The sequence below is a fragment of the Clinocottus analis genome, unplaced genomic scaffold (genome assembly GCF_023055335.1).
Source record: "Clinocottus analis isolate CAN_PGR_092001 unplaced genomic scaffold, fCliAna1.0.p SCAF_1, whole genome shotgun sequence".
NCBI lineage: Eukaryota > Metazoa > Chordata > Actinopteri > Perciformes > Cottidae > Clinocottus > Clinocottus analis.
The window spans coordinates 2,496,661-2,513,056 of NW_027175820.1; the positions used below are offsets into that span (position 1 = coordinate 2,496,661).

The 16,396-nt window shown below is 43.5% G+C and overlaps 2 protein-coding genes across 5 annotated transcripts in view; both read right to left on the bottom strand.

Moving 5' to 3' along the window:
* Positions 1–8,281, bottom strand: part of LOC137785415 (AT-rich interactive domain-containing protein 3B-like) — a 44,227-nt gene extending 35,946 nt beyond the window's left edge. The window contains exons 1-2 of one of the 3 annotated variants that reach the window (XM_068576637.1): positions 8,207–8,281; positions 6,246–6,884 (exon numbers count right to left, since the gene is read on the bottom strand). In XM_068576637.1, coding sequence (XP_068432738.1) covers positions 6,246–6,884; positions 8,207–8,242 — 675 coding nt within the window. In that variant the 5' untranslated portion in view covers positions 8,243–8,281. Of the gene's footprint in view, positions 1–6,245; positions 6,885–7,576; positions 7,823–7,991; positions 8,144–8,206 lie in introns of those variants that run through there. The other 2 variants (XM_068576619.1, XM_068576628.1) reach the window with 2 other exon arrangements.
* A 1,070-nt stretch (positions 8,282–9,351) lies between these two features.
* fam219b (family with sequence similarity 219 member B) lies at positions 9,352–15,943 on the bottom strand. Of its 2 annotated transcripts, none has more exons than XM_068576674.1 (6): positions 15,729–15,943; positions 15,111–15,219; positions 13,108–13,201; positions 12,917–12,994; positions 12,150–12,201; positions 9,352–11,803 (listed from the first exon to the last, which is right to left on the bottom strand). In XM_068576674.1, the coding sequence occupies exons 1-6, from the start codon at positions 15,801–15,803 to the stop codon at positions 11,654–11,656; spliced, it is 558 nt and encodes a 185-aa protein (XP_068432775.1). In that variant the 5' UTR covers positions 15,804–15,943; the 3' UTR covers positions 9,352–11,653. The 2 variants fall into 2 exon arrangements, with proteins under 2 accessions (XP_068432775.1, XP_068432766.1); XM_068576665.1 differs by having other exon boundaries at positions 15,111–15,222.
* Positions 15,944–16,396: the final 453 nt, after the last annotated feature.

The following is a 16,396-nucleotide window of genomic DNA, read 5'->3' on the forward strand; positions in this document are numbered from 1 at the left end:
GGAATGTTTCCTCTGGGTGGGGCAGCTGTAGTGTGCTGAGCCAGACCACTAACCCCTCTTCTCCTTCCACAGTCAATCTCCCACCCCACTCTCCCTCCCGCCCCCTTCATCTAGCTACTAAATTCAATACCTCTATTTCTGGGCAGGGGGGAATCTTCCGCACATGGCTGTTAAGAGCAGGTCAGCACAAAATGAAGCCTGGTCGGTGCCAGCACGATTACACTTTGGCACTCTTATTCAGATAAAACTGAAACCATCATTTGCGCGTGAAAAAAGTGAAGAAAAAACACCCACTCTGGCATATATAATAGATGATTGCCATCCACACTACAGTACCAAAAAAAACATAAAAAGTTAATCTCAGCTGAGCAAGCTCAAGTCACTTGAGCCAGCAGAGTTGCACTTAAGCACATTGTAGTGTAAGCAATGCTTATTACTATTTCAATGTAAGACGGGAATGTGCTTTTTTTAACCAGATAAATATTTTATTTTTATTAAACGCATCATAATGCGTTCATCGCCATAACAGGGTTCATACACATTTTGACCAATGGATTTCCATGACTTTTCCGTGACTTGAACCCAAATTTCCCTGACCAAACACCTTGTGAAATTTCGGTGTGTACATGAAAAAGTGAGTGTTTATACCAAAGCATACAGTATACCTTGAATGACACAAATGAATGAGACACAATAGTTTGATTAAAAGAATAAACATGTATAAATATACTCATGCCTGCTTACATTTTGAGTATTTCTTTTAAAAGCATATTAATTATTTCAAACTCAGCATAAATGAACGACATGAACATAACAAATCTTCATGACTTTTCAAAACTTTTGGGATTTTATTGAATGACTTTTACAGGTTCTCCATGACCGTATGAAACCCTGCATACACAGTTTACAGCCTTGGCTCTTTGGATAAATACTTTGATGATTCATTTCAGACCTTAATAATCAATGGATTGTTTTTTGTTTTTTTTCCCCCATTCTGTGCGGTACCAAAAAGGGCCCACCGGCACTAGTTGGGGTTTAAAGAATATATATATTTATTTCCTTTACGCAACAGACAATTCAAATGAAGTTAGATGTTTCAATAAAGCCGAGACACCAGCGCTACTGGAAACTGGAAGTGCAAAATGTAATTACGCGTCATTAATTTGTGCCGTTGTGCGGGCCCTTATTTGTTTCCATCCTGACACAAATTCAACGGTAGCCGCACCGGCCGGCTGGCAGTACTTAAAGAGCAGCATCAATCAGAAAACTGCCATTTAAAAAAAGCAATCCAGAGTTAAAAGCCTCGTTGCCTCCGTCCGACCCGACCAGCCGAAGCCGGCTTTCGATGAGGCAAAGCAAGGTTCACGCAGCACTGAACTACAAACAAACTGGAAAATTCCAGAGCAATGCCTCATATGCGTAAACAACTACGCCTCCGCTTCAAAATGCGATTGTTTTGAGAGTTTAGCACTTATTTTTTCATGGAGCCTGAATTTAGCGGGGGCGGATCAGTTGAAAACACATTTCTTAAAATGAAGTGCTCGGGGCACAAACCTGAATGCAATAGAACAATACAAACATATATCTTTTTAACCGTCCGTTTTAGCAAACAGTGCAAACATCGCATTCATATTTGAAGTTGTTCTGGTTGAACAAGTATGACGTGTCTACGAGAGGGATAGAAAGTTGAAAATGTCGAAGCGGAATTTCACATTAGTGCGCTACAAATTATGTTAAAATAAGACACCTTAAGACGGCCTAAACTGTATTGAGATCAGTGTCGTAGCTTAGAGGGGGAACTTGGAAATGTGTACAGACCACTCATCACAAATGCCATTAGTAATATAATTTTGGAGTCGCCAAGTCATCCAGATGACCAAAAGTACCTTATGAGGAATTAAGGAGAATCAGGAAAAAATGAAAAGTAGAGGTGCATCAGGAACACATGCAAGAAGGAAATAAAGGACTTTATTAATTTTCCATTTAGTTTGAAATAACATCTTTTTTTCAAAAAGGCAACCACTTAACTGTCAAATTGACTTTTCCAACCTCCTATTGCTGAAGGGTTTATCGTCACTTAAGTTGTGCAGAACCGCGAAGGATGCACTGACATCCGAGTGTGTCTACAACTGCTACTTTACTGTAACGTTCTTTGATTCTCGGTCACGTGGCACGATGCATTCATTGTGACACGAAAGCAAATTGTTGCCGGTATTCGCAGCAGAAGTGAGCAGTCTGGGTTGCCGTTTTCAATTCCCCTACGCAGCTCAAGAAAAGTTTGAGCATTTCATGCGTCACGCTCCGGAGCAAGCAGCGCGACATGTTTTAATGGACTTTCCTCATAATTCATCATCTGAACTACCTCCATTTGCGAGCGGTTTGTACGAATAGGGGTCAGACTGTAATTTCTGCCTTATTACATCAGCCTAACAGGAAGTCCAGTAAACAGAATAAGACTAAGTACACCATTTAAAACCCACTGACAGTTATGGCATGTGAGGCATAGCGTTCAGAGAGCAGAAATCGGGTCAGGTTGGCGAACGCGCAGCGCGCACATCGGGCGGTGGGGCGCCCTGGCTCCCACCACGACATGACAGAGAGACGTCCAGTGGCCCTCCCACCAACGCTACGGTGGGTGGGCCAATTCACCAAGGGGTGGGAGAGATGGGGGGGGGGGGGGGCGAGCAGATTTGTTCCACATACCACGTTTAAAAAGATAACTTGGACCCATCTGCTGAATACAATGTCCACCTCATTTGTCATAAATGAACCATAAACGAGGCCAAACATTCCTGCCTCTAAAAGCTCACACACACACACACACACACACACACACACACACACACACGCACACACACACACACCGTATTGATCGCTGCTCTGCAGCCATGCAGTGCAGCTCCCCACTTCCTGGCTGATGTGTTGCTTGGGCGACAGCTAAATTATGCAACAGCGCTGGCTCAACAGACAGGCTTCAGTGCTCGAGCAGCAGAAGCTAAGGCTCAAGGTTGGCAAACGACGGCGTGGCCCTGCAGTAACAAATGCCCCCCCGACCCCAGCGTGGTCCGTTTGCCTTTGTTGGCGAGTCAAATGTATCCCTCAACCAAGTTGTAGACTAGCTGTGCCTTCTTGTATTTTGCCCAGCAAATAATACTGCTGCTTTTACACTAAGGTTGGCAGAATTTCCTCATTAATAACTTCTCTGATCCATCCAAAATGATAAACTACATATCCTAAATCAGACTGTAGGGGGTAATTATCCAGCTACGTAATTGAGGCAGCTAAATATTTGTCCAATCAAAATGTACTTGCGTTCTTGGTTGCTTCATTAAATTGTGGGATATAAATTACACAAGAGCGCTAATGCAATGTCCCAATTGCGAATAATTTAAATGTGGCCACCGATCTGTCATCTTGACGGCTGGTCCCGAAGTGCATTATTCCGCCCTGTGATGCGATGAGTGATGTACTCATGTCCGTTTCCACATCCTCTTTTGCATTGTCATTTCTCTCCCCCGGTGGTCATAGCAATTCAAATGAGGACGTGCTCTGCTCACTGCCTCCACGTTGTCTCATTTGTCAGAGGACAGAGTGCCACGTCGGGGAACAAACAGTGTGTGGACGTAAAAACCAGAACGAAAGCCACCGCTTGCTTGCTTTTTCACAGGCACATGCACAGACGAACTATCTCTGTGTCACACCGTACGGCTAGTTCAATCACTACAGTGCGACATAAGACACAATCTGTGTCCCGCAGGCATGATTAAAACTATTAATCACAGAGGGATTATCGGAAGGAGCGGAAAGGTCCTGTGCACGTTCGTATGCGAGCAGGAGGGGTGGGTGGATTACAGGGGTCAGACGGCCTCTGTGGTGGAGGCCAAAGTGGCCGGACGGCCGCCCCTGCTCACCCTCACCCTCCCTCTCCACGCGACGCCTTTGTCCATCCCCTTGTTGGACAATTATTTACTCTGCTGTTTAGGACAGAGCTGAGGTCACCACACATACATCACTGACATGAAAACACTGGCTACCCATGTCTGTCCACCCCCCATCTGACCTGTACAGGCCCCTCGCCACTCATACACTCAAAACACTTAGGAGTACAGGACTACAAGACAGACTAATCAAACGGTTGTCAATCAAGTGTTGTTGCTGCTGGCAACTCGCATGCAATTAAACTATACCGTGTTACGAGTGCTACGCGAGCTGTTTGTTTGTTCTTATTCTGCGGCGTGTCACTCATGTTCCACCCATTGTTTAAGCGCTACATGTGACCTTTGCGATCACCGCTTTTCGTCTGCTCCACATATCGGTGAACTAACAAATGGGACATGAACATCCCGTTTGTCTCCATGTAAGCTGGTGCGGATGAAATCAGCAGAACAAGCTCTGTATACGGTCAACCCATGGCTCAAACGCATCGCAGTGTCTCTGTCGAAGTGGTGACAGCATTCACACACACGGGTAACAAAAAAACAAATAAAAGCCTGCCCGCGTGAAATGTAAATGTTAATGTAAATGGTCTTCCGTGCATTGGTTTCTTCTCGGTAGCCAACCTTGTCACAGATTTTTTTTTATTTTTTTAGAATATAATAAATGAGCTGCTCACAACATTATTATAGGTGGTGGGTATATGCGACATCTGCCAGGGTTCTCTCTGGCCTCTTGAAGACAATGACATCAAAAAAAGAAAAGGGAAAAAAAAAAAACACACAAAAACAGTTCCCCTGCCTCCGCTGTCCCCCTCCCCCTACAGCGGTGCAACCTGAAACGGCCTGAAGAGATGAGCCGTCATTAAATACTGCAGAGCTGACATAATGACAGGAAAGATAAAAGAGAGGAAACAAAAAAAAAAAAAAAAAAAAAAAGGGCCAGACCAATTCTCGGCCCATAATGCCTCCCCCATCCCCCAGGCATTGGCCCGCCTCTCCTAATAAAAGACACCGGGCCACAGATAGGGCACTGGTCAGCTGCAACCCTGCTGCTGTGATCATCTGTGTCCGACAACATTCACACAAAGCCTGGCCATCTCGCAGCATAATACTGCTTCACTCTGACACCAATGAAAACAATGCAATGAAACTCCATTCTATACAATACTCATGTCCATGCGATGTGTTTAAATGCGTCTCCAGCTAATCCCTGTAAGGGCAGAGGCTCTGGTTGATATACAATGATAATAAAACTAAGACTACTACCGCCCCTCCTCCCACCTCTGTGCCTTCACTAAATTAGGAAATGTGGTCTAGAGAAGCGCCATTCAAAGACATTTGCCTTTAAATAGACAGCAATAAAATCCAGACACATGATAGTCAAGCACCCTCAGCCTACTAATCAAGCTCAGATTTGCCCTCTGACACTGCCCACTCTTGTGCAACTACGGCTTTTTATATATATCACCCACACGCTGCTGCTGAGCTCCCTTTAACCTGCTATGTCTCGAGCCATGATGCTGAACCACACGTAGCTCGGCTTGGTTCCCAGTTGGCATTCCAGCGTTTTGTAACACTGTGCTGAGGCAATATTTACCTTCAAGGGAAAGTGCACTTGGCACACAGCCGAAACGCTTGGGTTGGAGTGGGAGGGGAGGGGTGACAGGTTGCTACTGTGTACTACATCCAAACTTCCCACCCACCCCAAATCCTCACGCTGACCCGGCCAACCACCCACAGTCTCACAGCAGCGGTCCTGCCCTGGCTGACTCCGCTACCTGGATCAGAGCCAAACCAGAGCCTGAGCAAAGCGCCAAGAGGGACAGAGAACGACACACACACACACACACACACACACACCGAGTGAGTGTGAACAAATTACGCCCCAGCCTGGCCCTCTGCCAGGACTCACTTAGGGAAGATTGTTAGCCACAAAAGCCAATCGGCACTCAACCATCCAAGGAGATTTGAATTGTCTCACGTATAAACTGCTGGAGAGGTTTGTCACACAGTATAGATTAATTGCTCACGGCAGGGGGCTGGTCTGAGATATCAAACAAAACACTCAATGGGCGGTGGGGGGCCTTTACCCCTTTTATAGTCACAACAAACAGTGTTTTGTGAAAAAAAGATTAGGATTGACAGCGGCATCTTTATGTCCAAGAATATTTCTCAAAAGAAAATTCTAACTTTGCACACATGACAGGAAGCAGCTTTAGTTTGAGGCGCAGACACATAACTGGGTAAAGACCTAAAAGAGGAATTTAAGTAATAAAAAGGATGAACTTGTGCCAAAGCCGGGTCACTAACCTGTCTGAAGTGATCATCAAAGCCCCAGTCGGCCTGTCCGTTAGGAGAGGTTGCAGAGTGAGGTCCCGCGGGAGAAAGACCCTCGTCGGGCTCCTGCTTCACTCTGATGGGCGGGGATGCAGCCCTCTGGGGGGCCGACGCAGAGTAACTGCCAAATGGCCGGGCCGCGATGCGGGACGCACTCTGCTGCAAAGCCAGGGTCTGCTTGCGGAGGAACTCCAGACCGCTTGCGCTTCCCTCATCCTCGTCGCTGCCCTCGTCCCCCTCCATCATCTCATTGTCGTCGTCGTCGTCGTCGTCCCCGGAATCCCGGCCTCTGTCCTCGTCGTCCTCCCTGTCCGAGTCCACACTGCTCTGGTTGGAGACCCTGGGAGGTAACCCGCCACCGGGGACCACCCCGGCCAGGCCTTTGCCCATGAAGCTGGCCCCGGACGCCCGGGCCGCCGCCAGGATGGCCTGCTGGGCAGCGACCTGCTGAGCATACATGATGTGGGCCTCTCGCAGCTTCCTCTCCTTGCGCTCCATTTCCAGTCGGGCCTGCTGCTGGCGCTGGAGCTGCTCCATTACCGCCTCCAGCTTCATCCCCCCTGTAGAGGCGCTCTGAGGAAAGGCCACACCAGGCTCCTGAGACATGCTGGGCTGTGGGGGGAAGAGAAGGAGCCATGGATGACATGCTGAAATCTAATTACTCCTTTATCTTATTAGAGAGGATGAAATGAAATGCATGTAAGACCCATGCACACACTAAAAAACACAATAATCAAAAGCTAAACTTGAACAGAGGAGCCATATTTGTACAAATGGGTAATCCAACTATATAATTTCCATCAGGTTCATGTAGCTCAAACTTGAAATTCCTGTCTTTCAGTTGCTTTAGCTAATGTTTGAACTGGGGAACTTAAAAAAACTTTATCGTTACAACGATACATCTTCATTTACTTGCTAATATACACAAACGAGACATGTGTTCTGGTGGTTTAGGCTTTCATGTCCAACATATACACTCAAAGCATGAGCACGTGTGAAAGAAGAAAACAATATAGCAGGATCATTCACCAACGCTGTCTACCAGCATTGTAACGTAAACAGCCAGGTCAAACCTTTGCAACAACAAAAAAAAAGGAAAAGAAAGAAGAGGGGACTAAAGCAATACTGAGTCCACACAGATATCACGTTAACAGGACACAGCAGCAAAAGTTACTTTTTCACCAACTAATTAGTATTACTATGACTTCTTGGAGCAGCAGCACAGTGATTTTACACGTCTAAAAGGCCTTTAACAAAACCGAGGAGCCGCAACATTGGCACCAAATGTTTATAATATAACTAACCTATATAACCAACTAGCTAGTGTTCAAACTAGCTAGCTAGTTAACCCGAGAGACAGATGAACGGCGTCCAAACCAGCAGACAAACTTATGAAAAGGGACGTTAAACTGAACTCTGTTCAACAGTCAGGCAAGAGGGAATAAACAAGTTAAACCTGCAAAAAGAAAAGAAGAAAAAAAAACATTTTTTTGCCGCATTAGCTAACGTTAGCTACCACATCCTCAAAACACGTAGAAACATAAGCGCTACGTTGATAAGTGTTATGATCAGTTACCGTAGACACACACACGCACACACACAAGAGATAGTGGAACATTAACGGCTTTTTTTTTCTTCTTTTTTTTAAACATAAAAAGATGCGTTACAGTGTTTCCGGAAGATTCAATGAGTAAAAAAAAGTTATCAAAAGTAACCAACCATAAGGTCAAATTAAGTTTTCCTTCTTTTCTTTTCCCCCTCACGCAAAACGTCCCGTTTGGCTGGCTAACGTTTCAACTCTTCCCCGTAAAGAAGGCAGTCAAACCGCGACTACCGGGAGGGCGCGGGTTCGCTACCGAGCGGAGACATGTAGAAAAAAAAAAAAGAGAGAAGAAAAAAAAGAAGAGGTGACTCCAAGCATTACCACGACTCACCATTTGTGCCTTACTACCACTCGAATTGTCCACCATCCCTCCTTCCTTCCTTCCTTCGGCGTTCTCGTCCTTCCCTCGTTTGCGACACTTGTAAACACACACACACACGCGCGTGCGCCCGCACACAGTAAAAACACCGACTGGGTCCGCCGGCAGAAAGGTGCTGCTGTGCGCTCTCTTCTGCAGCGACCTCTCCAAAAATGTACCTGTGTTTCTGTCTTTCTTTTCCTTCCCCCCCCCCACGACTGGTTTTCTCTTCATTAATGGGAAAGGGGACCGCCTGGAAAATGGCCCGATCTCATATCTCGGAGAGCGCTGAGGTAACTCCCTTCACTCGTTTTTTTTTCCTCTTTTTTCCTCCCCTTCAATTGACACCCCCCGCATGGCGCACATCGACATTAGGCCCGCCCAGCTACAGCAACATGTCTCTCACACGCACGCACACGCACGCACACACACACACACACACACACACACACACGCACATACACACACACACGCACACGCACTCACACACACCCTTCGGTTGCATGACACTCTTTATTGAGTAGTCTCACCTATAATTTATTCATATTCCGATCTTCCATTTTTACAACATAGCATTTCGTAGGTTGGAGCACTTAGATGCAGATATAAAGGTATGTGTGGAAGTAGCAGCAATAGTAGCGCCACCTCAATACAAGCTTTACAAATAAATTAGTCCTTTCTCTGCTCGATAAACAACATGACAGTGAGTATCAAGCGATGTTTCAATGCGATAATAGAAAATAAAGTCATTGTAGGGGCCCTCACGCTGAAGTCAGGTAGCTATTGCACTGAGAAAGCAGCTTGGCTCCATGCTGCCACCTTGTGGCAACTACGATTATTGTTTATAACGGTTAGTTTTTTATTCCGTCAAGCATCGAAATACAATAAGTAAAGCCACAATTTAATTTACAAATACAGAAATACTAAAAAGGTATCGGTAGAAGCATAATACTTATGTATACCTATTTTAAAATTCCATGACTTTCCCTGGTTTTCCAGGACCGAAAGATCCCCGTCATAGAATTAAAACTAGCAACTTCAGTGATATACCAACTCCTCACACAATCGCTACCGGAAATTATTCTCAATCATTGTAATCAGAGTCCTACACATGGAAGTATAGATAATATCTTTATTTTAATAATGTAAACCAATAAACAGTACAATCAAAGAAAAAAGAAAAAAAAAAACATTTAGTTTACCATCATAAAATAACTGAGTTATTGCATTTAGCACTCAATAACACGACATTGTCACAATGTTGTATAACAAGCAGATTGTCCCAATAGTTGCATAGTACAGGTGAGTCAAGTGTACTTGCTACTGACCACTGGTGTTAAGTGCAATATTTGTGTCCAGAGAAACATCGTGCAGAGCCAGAGGGGGATCTACGCACTTTAAATACAGCTGTTGCATTTAAAGCATTTACATCAGGCTTTTATCAAGTGACTCACACTCAAGTGTAACAGCAGAATCTGCTTTCATCTCCAAGTCACCCTCATTATAAAGACGGCGTGCACTGACGAGAAACTGATTCTCAACACCTCACATCTTTCTCTTCAACAGTCTTTTGAGTTGACCCCAATTATCTGAATACGAATCAAAGTTCCTACTTCCACCCTCTCAAAATGTCATACTCTTTCCAGTCCTTGCAAGTCTTTGCGGTTGGTCAAGCGGCCTGCTATACCTTTCATTTAGGCCTGCAGGTGACGTGCAACAGCAGCCACCCATCCATCCTGACCTCTACGCGACAAAACGGCAAACAATTTAAACTTGCTGTTTATTTACTCTTTTGTGGAAAAAGGCAAACTACTTTCTCGTTGCTCACTCATACACACACAACATTAATCTCCTGAAAAAGTGATCACTCATTTATATATTTTGCTTTTTTTTGTTAATGCAATTTAAAAAAATAAAATATGACCCCGACTGCAACAAGAGCGAACACGTAGTGTGTTAAGTGGGAAAAAAAAACGAAACAAAAAAAAAGAACCTGCCATTTTCAGCACATATGTAGAAAACAGCAACAGACACATCACAACAACAAAAAACTCATACAAACACAACTGATGTACGCAAATATGATCCGCAAACAGCAAGTGGATACAAATGCCTTAAACCTTATGCAAATGTGGTTTACTGGCTTTGAGCTGTAACTATGTGTAGTGTCCCCGATGAATATACTTATAAATAAATAAATACAATATTGTGACCTCAAACTCTGCCCTCCACACACACAATTGATGTGTTTAGGATGACACGGAAAAAGTGATCAATAAAATCTATTTTTGAATTCTTCCCAATCAATCCGAAATCGTCAAAAAAAAATAAAAAAGCAAGGGAATTTAAATGAGAAACATATCGACGTCTAACCGCAAACACAAACGCCTTAATGACAAAATCACTTCTATGAGGATCTGAAATATATATTTTTTTGCTTTCTGCCTGTTTTGGAACAGCTTTCTGGACCTTAAAACGTATTTATACAATACAGAGATTGTAACACAAAGCACTTGAGTCACTAAACTTTAGTTTTCTTTGGCGCCGTTCACGGCAGTGTAACATTTGGTACTCTTACAAGCGGTGGATCACCTTGTGGGACAACTTTCTTCTTGGTATGTAGCCGTTTGCTCAACGACGGCTTGTAAAAAGTAATAAATTCTTTGCCTTCTCGGACCCAGAGCAAATAATATGGGCTGAGCAGAAACCGGTTTCTCTCTAGATAGCAATATTAGCTAAAAAAAATAAATAAAAAAAGAGAAAAAACAAAGAATGATTACATGTGTGCTGAAAAATTATAACGTGTTTTCACTCAAGTATCTGACGACCTATTTCAATTTAGTACTTTGCTTCATATAAAAATAAAAATAAAACATAATTAAAGTTGTTCTTTTTGTTAGAGTAGGTGTCATTTTTTGAGGACAGATACATGAAAGAAAAAAATGGATACACATCCAGTTAATGCAACAAGAGTCAGGGAATGATCATGTGAGGTGCCTTCATATAGTTAGTTAATTAATAACTGGAAACGACAGTAACCATCTCCCCAATGGGTCAACGAGGACGCGTCCCATAATGTGCACGACCACTCTACCTGGAGCACGGGCATAGTTAGCGTTTCATTAAAGTTCAAAAGAAAGAAAAATAAGTCAAGCTTTGGGGTCACAGTGAATAAGGCTTGTTCGTATGTCCCGTTGACTTTCTTTCTGTCTTTCTTTGCGTGGGTTGAGCGATCTCTGTGCACGTGGTCTTGCAGGAACGGGGAGTTTGGCTTCAGAGCTGGAAGTCCTCAGGCAGCACAGCGGCAGAGCTTGATTAGAGAGAGGGCCTCAGGCACGGTGACTACAGTCAGGGACAGGAGCTGTTGTGCCGCGGCTTCGTGGAAAAAAAAAAGAAGGTTGGAGTAACGGCGCCGGGGCGTCACTGCAAAGAGCAGGACGGGCCCTCGGAGCAGCAGCACACAGAGGATCCCATGGCTTTGGGCGGGATCAGGTCCAGGTCCTCGTCGTCGGGGATCTCATCCAGGCGGTAGCCGTCCTGGAGAAGCTGCTTGCTTAAATCAGGATGGACCTGGAGGGTGAAGACATGACATCGCTATAACACACACACATACACACAACCAGAGTAAGATGGCTGAACCTGGCACACCTCTCTCTCTCAGGTTAATCTGTGTATGTGTATATATATATTTTGACTTTTTCATACCCCGTGATTACTTGTGCCTGTTGCCGTGACCCAAACGTAATACATGTTTTGTTTTTTTTGTTGGAAATTGTGCTGACCAAAGCAATGTTTAAGTGAAAGAAAAATAGAGCCACGGTTTAAAATGACACATCAAATTATGGTCACACCCACACAGCACGTGGTACGTGGGATTACCGAAGCATGACAAGAAGGTACCAAGGGCCAAACTCACCTCAGCCGAAGAGTATCCTGAGGAATACTGCTCAAAATCAATCTCTTCATCGCTGTAAGGAAAAGTACGACAGGTTCTGTCATTCTGTGCGTGTGTGAACTGGAAATGTTTGCTGGGAAAACATCAAAAATTCTACCCGGAACATGTCCAGGTGGCATGATTTTAAGGCAAAACGTGAAACGTCAAGTTTTGACATTGAGAAGTGGTAACAATAAATCGGCAAGTATTTCAGTGCTCAGTTTGCTGCATAAAGAAGGAATTCAACAATCACATGTACAGAGGCAAAGTATGATCCTCTTTTTTTTTCAGGGAAAATAAATAAATATATATAAAAAATATTGTTTTTAGCATGCATAAATTGCGCCATGAATTGCACGTTTATCAGTTAATTTAGCATGACAACAAAGTCCCGTTTTGTATTCGAGTGTGAAAATACATAATTAGAAAGTCTCCACATCCAAAAGTTATGCTACGACAACTGTGTGTTTTTCGGACCGGGACTTACTCGCACAAAGTTTGACGAGCTTTTGCGCGGATAAAGCTTAGCTATGTAACTCGCTAGCTAGCGTCCATGTTGGCGTTGATGACATCGCTGTGCGACCTCACACAAAACCATATGACACGGGAGATTATGTTTTGAATTAATACATTTCACGTGTGATTCATGGCTCAGTTTGAGCGGGATAAAAAAAACTATTTGCCTCTTTCCGTTAACTAACATGGTGGAAAGAGGAGGGACTCCGCCTCCACACCTGGTGTCACCTTACCTGTCCGAGTCCACGGCAACCAAACTGTCCTCAGCGTGCTGACTCAAGGCAGCGTAGCCCTTGTTATACTTCACCGTCCTAAAAGGAGAGCCAGAAAGTGTTAAAAAAATAAAATAATGAATCATGTCCTCCTTTGAGCTTGAAGCTCACATCGTCTTCGTCTCTCCTCCCCTCGTCTCTCCTCGTCGTACCTCTTCGCTCCTTGCCTCGGCTGATGCATCACTGGAGGTCCTGGTGAGAGAGCTTTCTTCTTCAGTGCCTTCCTCGCCATCTCCCTGTGCTTTTCTAAATGGTTTAATTGATTAAAAAAGGGACAGTGCACATTAAACCTTTCTGTTAAATGTACCAGAGTTAGCTATATGTAGTCAGATGTTTAAAAAACAGAAATAAATTTAAATATACAAGGTTAAAAAATGCTGACACTTTTACAATGTGTGCACAACAGTCAGACACAGCTAAACAACAATAAAAGACATACAGGTAAATGAGCAAAGTCAACAGTCACAGACAAACAGAAGGAAAATACAACATGGACACAATGAGCTTCTCTGGAAATCATTTTTTTTTAAATGACTGGATGAGAGTCAGCACAAAAGGTCACAGAAGAAGTTTGTAACATCATATCTTAAAATAAAAAATAAAAAATTGAGTTTCTTTTTTCACGATGTTCTTGTGTAGAAGATAGTTGTTATTTCAAACTGTGTACTTTCACACCTGCTGGCATGCGTGTACAAGCCGGTCTCATCATTTGCATCTTGATATTAGGATTTTATACTCCCCCCTTGTGAAAACCCAAATTTCTGAAACAAGGGCCCTCTTTGCCAAAACTCCACACACAAAATAAAACCCAAAACATAGACAACAATTACTTTAAAGCTCTATAAACTCTTCTTAAAAAAATACAGCACACACTGATGTTGTAAGAGTAAAACACTAGTATCTAGAGTCTTTTGGCATTTTTAATGTACCATATTGTACTGTATACTAAATAAAGTATATTGCAAGAACAGTCCTTCAACTGTATTGTGAAACTTGACCTTCATTGTCACACACACCAAAGAGCACGCCTGAATATAGCACAGCATGCGCTCCAATACCCATGCGACCATACTAGTCACTATGCCAGAACAGTATTTAGTACGTCCCAATACATAAAATGTAAAATGCAGGATGCCAGAACTACCAAACGTCCGACTGCATCCCGACACAAGTAGGCCAAAGTATAAGATGCAATGTTATGAGAAAGTAGTATGTCCAATTGAACGCATACTGCATGCTATAGTACCTGTGTACTTTGTAAGGGCAGCTGCAGTCAGTACTCAAAGAAAAAAGATGCAATTTGGAACACAGTGATGGTGTTCAAGCTCTGAGTTGTATGTGATACATATTGAAGTGCACAGATTTAAATTGGGTTTAATTGTTAATTTGATCCCATAAGTAAATGATGGCTTTAAAATAAATTCCCCTCGAGTGCCAGTTATTATCCCTTTTCCTATTTACCGAGCGTTGAGCTGTGAACGCATTTAAAAACACGGAGGCTTTAAGATTTTGTGAAATATACACATATACACATGTGTCTTTTGCAGTCTCACATGACAAGATTGCCACCTCGCCGACACTTCACCGTGCATGAAGCCCAACACCACCTCTTCTCTGCGTGGGAACCCTCATTGTCCGTGACATTTGCCTGGCTTCACTCTGGAATGTGCGGCTGCACAAACACTTTCTTTTCTCGTGGACACCAAATAAATCTCTGCATCTTGGAATCGCCGGTCAGCAGCACAAAGTGCAGAAATGTTGGTTGCAGAGACCTTGACAGCTAAGCGGAGCGTTTTGATTGACCAGACACGATAGGGATTATGACCTTAGACGTGCTGAACGTAGTTAGCGGACTACTTTACGAAAAATGGACTCTATTGAAGCCTTTCTATACACACCGTGGGAGATTTTGCTCATCTCGGTGTCACATGACTCAAACTATCCAGACATGCCAGCTGTACAACAGTGTGTGTGTGTGTGTGTGTGTGTGTGTGTGTGTGTGTGTGTGTGTGTGTGTGTGTGTGTGTGTGTGTGTGTGTGTCGTTCCAATTGTGTGAACCACACTTGAACTCAGAAGGAACATTTAGGAAGAGATTCTTGTCTACAGGCGGGTAGCCTGATAACACTGGTCACATGAGTCAACAAAAATGCTTACGTAGTTTGAGGTGGATGGCCGGAACTCTGGACATGATGTAAGGTCCTCTTTTCTCCAATGGCCGGACCCCTCCATCCCCAGCCTTAGGTCTCGTGCCGTTACTGGGGCCCTGCTGTCCAAGGAAAAACGAAGAATAATCATCGTTTCCCACCACATGTGCGCATGCGTGTGATCAACAAGACTAGACTATAATAATAATAGCGATTACATTGCGCCACGTAAACAGCTAAACGACCAGACTGGGAAGTTGTTTTTAGGGTCGTCACAAAAATTAAAATGTGGATAACAAATAATTATTTAAAAAAGAGGTTAAAACTAGTTTATATCCGGTGCAATTCATTTTGCCAGCCATTTTTTTTTTTTTTCGAAAACTCCTTCAAATTTTCCCAGCAGTCCATTCGGTCTACACGAAGATCAAAATCAATTTCACGTGTGCACATCAGCTCATTAATCACGTCACTTGACGTCAAACTTGTCAAACCCCAACGGACGGATAGTAGTCCCGCCTCGACACTCATTTACTTAACACGGCTCCTCCAACTGTCCGAGCTCGTCTCCTAGCCTCCCAGTTACTATTTACAAGCTAGCGTTAGCCGGATTAGCTTGAGCCGACATTACCGACACAACTTGTGGCTCCGGCTGCGCTTCGAGCAGGGTGTCCTTCTCCGGCTCCTCCATGATGTCGTTCATCATCTTGGCTTCAGCTGTCACAGTTCAGCCCACGACACGGCCATGGTGACAAGAGTCCCCCCACCCGGCGCGGGACTTTGTTGTTTCCTCTTCAGGGACAGGTAGGCACTTCTGTTAGCCAGCTACGCTGTGTGACAGCTTCCATGCCACTTCCGGCCAAATTTACAAAATAAAACACTTCCCTCGCTTATATGTTCTGTTAAAAACAAAAACATGCGTGTTAGCCGAGAAGATTAAACAACCACAATGTTTTGTTTTGTGCCGCAACGTTTTCGTAGTTTGTCACTAAACCATCTAACTAACCAAAACTAAAAGTCTAACTTAGTTAAACTCGAAGCACAAATGAGTTAAGAAACGGGAAAAACAAATAACGTGTGTGTGTGTGTATATATATATATATATATATATATATATATATATATATATATATATATATATAATCTCATGTGAAGTTTAATACTAATTCAAACATTTGTAATACTTCATAGTGAATAATCAGTATTAAACGCATTGAATAATGGTCTCTTGTTATGGTTTTCCACCGTAAATGCATTGCATTTCCAAAAAATACTAAATTGTGCAATAACTACCGTATA

Coding starts and splice junctions, on each gene's coding strand:
- fam219b (XM_068576665.1), bottom strand. CDS start 15,803: ATGATGAACGACATCATGGAGGAGCCGGAGAAGGACACCCTGCTCGAA. Junction 13,202..15,110: donor GGCCATCCACCTCAAACTAC/GTAAGCATTTTT, acceptor TAAACCATTTAG/AAAAGCACAGGGAGATGGCG. Junction 12,202..12,916: donor GTTGCCGTGGACTCGGACAG/GTAAGGTGACAC, acceptor TTTTCCTTACAG/CGATGAAGAGATTGATTTTG.